At 37.0% G+C, this 10239-nt stretch overlaps 1 protein-coding gene across 1 annotated transcript; it reads right to left on the bottom strand.

The window, feature by feature from the left end:
* Positions 1–6108: 6108 nt before the first annotated feature.
* On the bottom strand, positions 6109–7323 carry LOC307132160 (glycosyltransferase family 92 protein C33H5.2; the record flags this gene model as incomplete). Its single annotated transcript, XM_079826327.1, has 1 exon — positions 6109–7323. The coding sequence occupies one exon, from the start codon at positions 7321–7323 to the stop codon at positions 6109–6111; it is 1215 nt and encodes a 404-aa protein (XP_079682453.1).
* Positions 7324–10239: the final 2916 nt, after the last annotated feature.

Genomic DNA, 10239 nt, shown 5'->3' with positions numbered 1-10239 from the left:
TTGCAGATCCTGCTTCATTCATCAAAAGTTGCTCCTGCTCACCCTCTCTGTCTCTGCAAGATTCGGTGATTCAGATTTTACGTTGCACAACTGCTAGAAGACTTGCCACTGTCAGACTGGTTGCTCATGTCACATCTACGTCATCAAGCTCAGTCTGAGGCTGCGCAGTACGCTCAGCCATCAGGAAGTGAGTGCTTCTACCTGACTTCAATTCTCCCCGTTGAAGTCTATGGAGTCGCTCTGTCCATTTCTTTTACTGTCTATGGGTAATACTGATGTATTTTATATCATAGAATAAAATGTGAAACTGTCTTGAGCTTGTGTTCTCCACAGACCTTATTTCAGGTATTTAACCAAAATCCCATTCAAAAAACCCATTGACTTCAGGACGATGGAACCAGAAGTGCTAAAATGCTAACTCTCTTCTGCGTTTTGGCCTACAAAATGATGTCATACCTGCACCACTCTATAGGAAATGAATGCTGAACACTGGTACACACACAGATTTTAGCCTATATATTTACTCCACAAACTAACTCTATGGTTATGGAAAACAGATGGACACCTCAACTTTTATAGTTCTCGGGGAACCACCCTGGTGGCTAGTTCCCATAACTAAGTTTCTTGAACTACCCAAAGCGAAAGCCCCTGCTATGCATTTGTTATGCATCATTTGGAGTGATGAAAAGAAGCTAAGAGTATTTCAACTGTGTGATACTGTGTTTTTAGCAAGCAAGGCTTTACTTGACTTTGAAATCAGTGCTGGTAGCACATCTGTGTTGTCTCACAGGCACCACCTCTTAAGAAACTGAGCACCACAAGAGGACTGTCACGCTCACTGCAATGAACTATGAGCCTATAATAATATACCTTAAAGGTCACAATCTTGACTTTGACAAATTACTATCTCAAACTCCAATTAAAAAAAAAAACTCACTACAGCAAGTCTGATAGCAGCCCAGCAATTATTGTAAATCCCTAAAAGCCAATAGTCTTGCTCAATTCTGAGCCTCATAAATGACAAGAAAACTAACTGTGCTCCTGGAAGTTGAAGGTGGATGAGGTCGATTTTAATTAGAAGGCAGATCAATTTTTGTTTCTGTTTGCCTTTCCATTCATCTGGACTATGAATTAAACCTTTTAAAAGTCATATTGCAGACTTTGTCCCTCTACCTCCTTAAAGCAAGAGGGAAATTTGCAGTTGCAGATCCTTAGCCTGACATGCAGAGATAAGGCCATTTCCTGTGGAGCAGTGGTTCTCATAACATTATAACAACCTTCCTACTATTGTGTTGGTCCCCCTTTTGCTGCCCTTACCCATCGAGGCATGGACTCAACTAGACCCGTGAAGGTGATGGAAAAAGAAAACGTGATGTAAAAGAAAACGTGATTCATCAGACCAGGACACCTTCTTCCATTGCTCCATGGTCCAGAACTGATGCTCACGTGCCCACTGTTGGTGCTTTCGGCGGTGGACAGGGTGGTCTGTGGACCCTGACTGGTCTGTGGCTATGCAGCCCCATACGCAACAAACTGTGATGCACTGTGTATTCTGACACCTTTCTGTCAGAACATCAGAGCATTAACTTCTTGAGCAATTTGAGCTACAGTAGCTCGTCTGTTTGATCAGACCACACGGGCCAGCCTTCGCTCCCCACGTGCATCAATGAGCCTTGGCCGCTCATGAACCTGTTGCCAGTTCACCACTGTTCCTTCCTTGGACCACTTTTGATAGATACTGACCACTGCAGACCAGGAACACCCCACAAGAGCTGCAGTTTTGGAGATGCTCTGACTCAGTTGTCTAGCCATTACAATTTGGCCCTTGTCAAACTCGCTCAAAACCTTACGCTTGCCCATTTTTCCTGCTTCTAACACATCAACTGAAAATGTTCACTTGCTGCCTAACAGGTGCCGTGATGAAGAGATAATCAGTGTTATTCACTTCACCTGTCGGTGTATATCAGCCCCTTTTCCCTGTTTATTGATATTTTGGTAACACTTGATTTTACAGTGTCATTGTTGTTACATGTTACTATAGTAATAACTATAAATTATGCATAATTACATTCAACCAACCCTAAAACAAACTAAACCCTAATCATACTCTAACCCTATAGTAAGTACATATAGTTACTTAATATTACTCAGTACTTAAATGTATAATTACATTCTAACAAAGACACCTTAAAATAAAGTGTAACCAATATTTTTTTCACTGTGTAATAAAAAAATGTTTTTAAAAATAGCTTTTGCAGCTGTGTTGGTGCTAAATAAAAATGACTGGAAGAACGCTCCAAAGCAAATTTCATTTGACTGGTTGCACTGATGCCACATTAGAGAAAGTCTTGTGTCCAAAATGACCTTTAGTTATGGCTGTAGCAGAATTCTTCCACAGAGATTTAAAAATGTGTGCTTTTTTATACAACATATCAAACTATCTGGCTCATGTGTTCATATTTTTATTTAAATGTACATCGTTTACATGAATCAGTGAATCAATATGACATGATCAAGCGGTTCAATCCAAGCCTTCTGAAGACTTCTTTGTATGATGAAAAGATTTAATTTAGGCTTTTATTCACATATAAACATTAATCAACGCACATACATACACTCTAAGAAAAGTCTGTCAAGTAAAAATATGGCCCAATATACAGAAATTTTCCATATAGATTTTTCACAGGTGTTTTTGAATTAGGCATTTCATTTAGTTTAGATTTAAACTAAATGTTGGACGACTGCCGCATAAACTAAAACACAAACAACAACAAAATCATATGTATAAATATCCTCCATGGGAGTCGAGGCCGGTGTGGTGTGCAGGTGACACCACTGGCCTCACTCCATTCCCACGGTATTGCCACGTCCACCAAACATAGAATTTTATCTCGTCAATGTGCTGAAAGTTATTAAAAATTGTTGATTTCTAAAACTATTCCTTCTAATAAATGTTAATGCTGAAGATTTAAAGGTGCAATATGTGATTCTCTACAGAAAATTTTTTGTTATGCTGATTAAAAGTCTCCTCATATCCTGATAGCAATCACTATGTTGATGTAACCCCTTTAAAAAATGAAGATGGTTAATGGACTACAAAAAAATGTAGTAACTACTATTCTCCACTAGCGTTTTTCTCCATGACGAGTAATAGACAAAGGAAGCAAGCAGCCATTTTACAAATGAGAGTGGAGAAAGACAACAACTGTTGATTCAGAGCATAACTACTTTAAAAGAGTTTAAATAGAGTGAAAAAAGTTTCAAGTTCTTTTCCAGTGAAAGCTGGGGGATCTTTCATACTTTTATTTCAAGAAATAAAAATGAGTGTTGTTCCTCTGTTGTTGCTTTGTAATCGCGCATATGTGTTCAATTAATGATTTATGGTAAGAAATATGATTGATAACAAACAGATGATGAATGAATGAATATTGAAATATACATGTTGTTATGAAGATATAAAGATTGTTTTGTCATAAAACCAATCAGAGTTAATCCAAATGTGATGTTAAAATTAACTGCATCCAGACCGATTGATGTGCATTAAGTTTATGTAAACGGGGCCATATTGTGATGCTTTGTAAAATAAGTTAAGTTAATATGCAGTTGAAGAGAGAAGTTATTTTTGTAATTTCATATCTGTTATCAGATTAAGTGAATGTGAATGAGTGATGAGTTCTCTGCATTATGCCGGTTGTTTTTTTTTTGTTTGTTCCTGTTGATGCATAAGGAGTCAACCTTGGACGAATGCATTGCGAGCCAACTGATGTCACTGTTATGTTCAGGAAAAGACACACACACACAGCGCTTTGGTTGAACGCTAGTTTGTTTACTCAATGAAACTTAGGCGGCACAGAATACGGTACCCCTGAGAGACATGCGCACAAGCATGACTTCCCAACAGTATTACGACAACAGATGAATTTACGATAACAATAACGAACTGGTTACCAACCACAACAGTCACGGCGCGACATCAAGATTTTCTGGAGCGAATTCAGTATCCTTAATCCATTATCAATCCCTGGAAACAGATAAGAGAACACAACACACACACTTCGGACACTTTGATTGAAACTGAGTTTAAAACTACCCGGGTAGTAAATCTTTCTTCTGTCACGTGACTACTTCTACTTTTTTCTATTTTAAAAAAAAAAAAATCCCAATTTTTTTCAACCTCTTAAATTTTTTTTCCGGAAGGATCATACTTTTGAAAAGAAAAGAGACAACTAAAAAAAGAGACAAATGAGAACATAAGGAAAAGACTTTCTGAATTGTGTTTGGAATTTTTTATTTTTTTTCTCATAACAAACAGTTACGGTACATTTTCAACCGTCGTTCAATTGACAATATTGATACAATACAATAAAACATTTTTTTCCTTTCACAAGTTGTAGTGAAATTGCTGTCTCAAATCCTCTTTACGAACTTAGATGTTAAGTATAGTGTCATGCTACTGTGCCCATTCAATCTGATCTGTTCATTTAGAACTCCACACTTGAGTGTTATCAGGGGTTACATTAAGCAGTCTAAAATGTCTTTTTATAAAAATATATCATCTGTGGATAGCTTAGGACCATTAAATGTTCATTCAATCATGGCATTCAGTCCGAATGAAATGAAAGCATGTTCCCTGTCAGTCAACGTGTGTTTGCATACCCTTGCGCAGCCTGTTCACGCAGACATCATACGCACATTCACGTACGCTGTGCAGACAGAGCGAAAATGGCAGGCAAATAGTTGTTCACGTTCATTATTGAAATACTGTTACTCAGTGTACTGTAAAGTTTTCTCCCCAGTGAATGACACGTTGTAATCCAATAACGTTATCTCTAGTCCTCTCGCTTCTGGTCTGTGTGCTTTCATGTGTTTTGGAGGAGGCGTGACTTTGGACGGCGATTTGCAGGGAGGGTGGGATCATATGCTTTCAATGCTAGCAGGCTAAAGTTAACATTTCCAAGATCATCTATTGCACCTTTAACACATGCAGTATGATTGGTTGTGATGTGGATTATTACACTCTAAAAAATGCTGGGTTAAAAATAACCCAAGTTGGGTTGAAAATGGACTAACCCAGCGATTGGGTTGTTTTAACCCAGCGATTGGGTTGTTTTAAGCAAACATTTAACCCAACCGCAAGGTTAAAACAACCCAAATGCTGGGTTAAAACAACCCAATTGCTGGGTTAGTCCATTTTCAACCCAACTTTGGTTATTTTTAACTCAGCATATTTTAGAGTGTATGAGGGGCTGATTTATAAATTGCTTTGGTAGATCAGAACCGGATTACATCTGCAGATTTGTACTAACAAAAAACACTCCTGACCATGGGAATACATAGCAAACCAAACTTTACATAGATGAGAATAGACAAAGAACTTATCTAAACAGGTTGAATATATACACAGGATAGATGAAGGATAAAAAAGGAACAGGTGTGACTAATCAATAAACCATGTTTACACGGGTAAAGAATTAAACCCAAGAACCATAAATATATTTATGATAATTGACAAATATTGCATAATGGAAAAACAAATCTAAAGTCATTTTAGCTTAACGAAAATATACCTTTTCTAATTTGGGAACAACTCCAAAATGGAGGCATAGTTAACATGGAAAAATTATTCACTGGGTACAAATGAAAATGAAAGGGCCAGAGATATACATATGCAAGACAATCAGCAGATCAGCTGTACAGTATGATATTAAATTTATCAATTGGCATCAATTTTTTAAGCAAAAATTTAGATTTTAAATGTCTCGCATTTGCATAATTATAATAAACTGTAAGGCCTTAAAGGGATAGTTCACCCAAAAATGAAAATTCTGTCATCATTTACTCACCCTCAAGTTGTTCCAAACCTGTAAGAGTTTCTTTGTTCTGCTGAAAACAAAAGAAGATATATTGAAGAATGTTTGCAACAAAGCAGATAGAGCAACCATTGACTACCATAGTAGGGGAAAAAAATACTATGTTAGTCAATGGTTGCTCTATCTGCTTGGTTACAAACATTCTTCAAAATATCTTCAGCAGAACAAAGAAACTCGTAAAGTTTTGGAACAACTTGAGGGTGAGTAAATGATGACAGAATTTTCATTTTTGGGTGAACTATCCCTTTAACAAACCTGAAAAATTCAACGTCTGGTCAACGTTCTGTATCAGATCTTGCTCAAAGTCCCAGACTCTTTTGTCTACAAACAGTTGGTCTTTAGTAAGATGCCTCTGCAGTGGTACTCTCACATGAACAATCCTACATACATCAAACGGTACATGGTAAAAACCTCCAATGTCTTTCAAAGTGGAATGCACTGAGGTTTGCTGCACCTTCCTTGGGTTGACAATCATCTTTGTGGGATTATAAATGTTCTTTCGATCAGGTTCTCTGTAAACGTGCTCCATGATATTGACACCAGGAATATTTTCCCATTCTGCTCGTTTGAACTTCCCACTGTCCTCAAACTGTGTTTTGGGGAATATGTGGTTCTTGACGAGGAACACCCCTACACTGGGATGAGCCGACTGGAGATCCTTCATAAGAGATGGTAAATTGGTGTGTTTGTATGGCATGATGATCTCATCAATATCATTCAGGAGGACGTACCTGGATTGATACATGTGCCTGTAAATGCACTCGTTGAGTGTTACTAACTGACCATAATAATGGACATCGCCCTTGTGCTTCTTGATGTTCCAGCCAAGGGACGGGTTCAGAAACTTGTCGATAGGCCATGAAACAATCTCCAGTATCCCCTCTGTTTCATAATGTTTTAATAGCTTTTCCAGGTCTGGTCCACAGCTAGTGTTATAGATGACCACGTGCTGTACACCCAGAAGCTTGTACATCTCCATAGATTGAGCAAACTGCAGTACATTGTTGTAATTGCCAAAAAGGCTGGAGATACAAATGGTGACGTCAAACTTGAACGTATTTGTTATGACACGATTTTTTATTGGCAGATACTCTGTATTATTGTTGTCTGAATCTTTAGTTGATATGAGGACATGTGTTGCATTTTGCATGTGTTTACCTTTACAAATCACATCTGAGGCACCATACGGGAAGCCAAAATGGTCTTTGTGTATCTGGACATCTGCCCGAACAGTTCTGCAGTCATGTACAGTGTTGCAGTAAACACAGTAAAGTGGCTGAAGACTGTTTCTCTTGATTATGCTGATGATTCGAATGACCCCGTTCAGTCTGTGGTCGATAAACGCAGACACCATGAAATGCTCAGAGTCTTTGATGGGCGTTATCGAAGCTTCTGTGATTTTTTGCTCCGAGTCTTTGATGGCCGTTATCGAAGCCTCTGTGATGTTTTGCATATTATATAAAGAAGCCATATATTGGTAAAGAGGATAATTGCTTGTGTATGCCAAAATCAGTGTGAAAATAATAATGATAGTACACGACAGAGCAATAAACTTTTTAAATGTGCTTCTATCCATCTGCCCTTTATTTCCTGTAGAGTAAAGAAAAGATGAATGTGAGAAAATGCACTGTAAAAATTGTCAGGTCTCCAATTTAAAATTTTCTAGTGACCGGTCACATCTAAATTTTTTAATTGGCCAAATTGAATTTCTACAGTGTATGCAAACTGTCCATCTAAGAATTCTGTCCATAAGGCATGTAAACCTTCAAACTTGAGGCTTTTTAAACTTTCATTTAAAACTTTCAAACCAGACTTTATAAAGCCAAAATTGAAAGTTGCTTGACAGTTTCACTTTTCTAGTTAAAAATTACAGTTATATGAATTTCCTTACACTACTATCCATTTGAATTATAGCCTACTTATTTACATTCAAATTCAAATTGTAATTCTGCATGTTTTCTGCTACCTCAATTAAAATTCTGAAATTGATATGGAATGTAAACAGGCTTGAATTCAAATTTAAATTATGCACAACCATGCCGTGGACACATATAACTAACTTAAGTTGAATTGAAATGAGAATATTCCTTCAACTATTTTTCACTGACATAATTTTTAATGTTTAACATGGTAACTGTAAACCAGTTTTTGAATGTCAAAGTGTTAGTTCTTTCTTTGTTCCTTTTCTGTCCATTTATGCTTACAGGAATTACAGAATGTACACATTATCTGCATATCTGCACAAAATACAGTTAGTTTGTTGTGCTGCTCTAATGAAGCATTTATTGAAATATGTTTTAGCAATAGTAATGATTTAGCAACAGTGACATATGGTCGACATGAAAATGCTTTTATATATATCATAATATAAATATGATCACTGTTAAAGTAAGAATCATCACAATAGAAAATTACATGCTAGACTCCACGGCTGTTCATACGGAGCTCCTTACGATTTAGTAAATAAATCTCATACTTGCCACAAGAACAGCTTTTTCAACAAGTGCTATAAGACATTATGGTTGCTTTTATTATCATCATCCCCAAATAGAAAACTGTAAAGTAAGATGAAAAATAGATACGTACCTTTGGTCACAATATAAACAACATAATTGCCTTACAGGAGATGTTGGCTATATATATATAATTCTATCTGGAAAATAACAAAAACAAAACTGACTGAAAACAGTAGGCTACCTGTGGTTGCAGGAGCTGGACAGGGCATGTAAATTTTGACCTCAAAAGAAACGATTTGCGTTTTCTGAAGCACATACCAGGTCCAAAATCATATCTAAATGAAATCTAAACAAAATCTGGAGATATATATGGTGAAGTCAAACTTGAAAGTATTTGTTATGACACAATTTGTTATAGGCAGATACTCTGTATTATTGTTGTCTGAATCTTTAGTTGATATGAGGACATGTGTTGCACTTTGCATGCTTGCCTCTGTTCAATAAACACAGACACCATGAAATGCTTAGCTCATGGCATGTAAATTTTGACCTCAAAAGAAACAATTTGGAAGGGCGTTTTCTGAAGCACATACATATCTAAACAAAATCAAATCACTCGTGCTCCTCTGGTGTAAAATGTATGGCAGCGGCTATTTACACTATAAGTGCAAATAGCGATAGATTTGTCTGCTGCTTTCGACACAGTTAACCACCAGATCCTCCTGTCAACTCTCATGAAGATGGGCATCTCAGGTCTTACCTCTCAGGTAGGTCCTTCAGGGTGTCATGGAGGGGTGAAGTGTCAAAGTCACAACACCTAGCTACTGGAGTTCTACAGGGCTCAGTGCTTGGACCACTTATCTTCTCCATCTACATGTCATCATTAGGATCATTAGGATTAGGATTAGTCATTCAGAAACATGGCTTTTCCTATCTTGCATTCTGCAAGTGAACGACGCCTCGTAGTGCCATCCCGAAGAGGCACGAAATCACTCTCCTATTCGTTTTTCTGTTTGTTTATTAAAAAAATAAATGTATGTGTACTGCGCTAGACTAACTGAGACTTGTTACAGCACTTGCATGCTGTTGCCCCTTTTTTGTCTGATTGCTTCTATTGCTCTCCTAATTTGTAAGTAGCTTTGGATAAAATCGTCTGCTAAATGATTAAATGTAAATGTTACACCAAGTGTAAACAGCAACTAGATTCTATTTACACTAAGTGAAAATATCATTTTCGTAGCGATAGAAGATTTTTACACTAAGTGCAAATAGCTGTAGGTGCTATAGTGAAATAGCATACTAAGTGAAGTCATATATTCTATTTACACCATGTAAAAGTAGCAGTTATTTGTCAAAATAAAGTATAAGTAGCTTCTAATTACTATTTACACATATTGTAGATACATAGGCCTACTATTTGCACCTCAGTATTGTTGTACATTAACTGGATGCACTCCCTACCCCTACCCCTATACCCAAATAATACTTTCATTATTATTAAACATTTCGCTAGGCACTTTATTTCCACTTTTAGAAAATTTTCTTAATTTTTATTGAAAGTAAATGCCTTTCTGATGTGATATGTGATGTTAAAAGGGAAAAGAGCGAGCTTTACAAAAGGTGCAATCAAACCTAGGTTAATCGCATCAAAGGCTTGTTCCACAAGCCTAGGCTTTACTGACTACACCACTGAAGATGCTGAAAAATATGTCTTTTTTAATGTTGTTTGGTCTAACCAGTTAGTACGAATAGCACTTGCCAACAAAGCACGCTATTTGCACTTGGTGTAAATAGACTCTCCGAAAATGGGCAGATCTATAGAAAATGCACGCTATGCATATACAGAGACATTAGCGCCCCCTTGTGACTTTAAAACGAATTTCGCTGATGACTCAGCTTTTTACGATTCAGTA

This window comes from Gobio gobio (genome assembly GCF_949357685.1).
Source record: "Gobio gobio genome assembly, chromosome: 10".
Classification (NCBI taxonomy): domain Eukaryota; kingdom Metazoa; phylum Chordata; class Actinopteri; order Cypriniformes; family Gobionidae; genus Gobio; species Gobio gobio.
The sequence above is the reverse complement of the archived record's forward strand: the minus strand, read 5'-3'. Positions and strand labels throughout refer to the sequence as shown.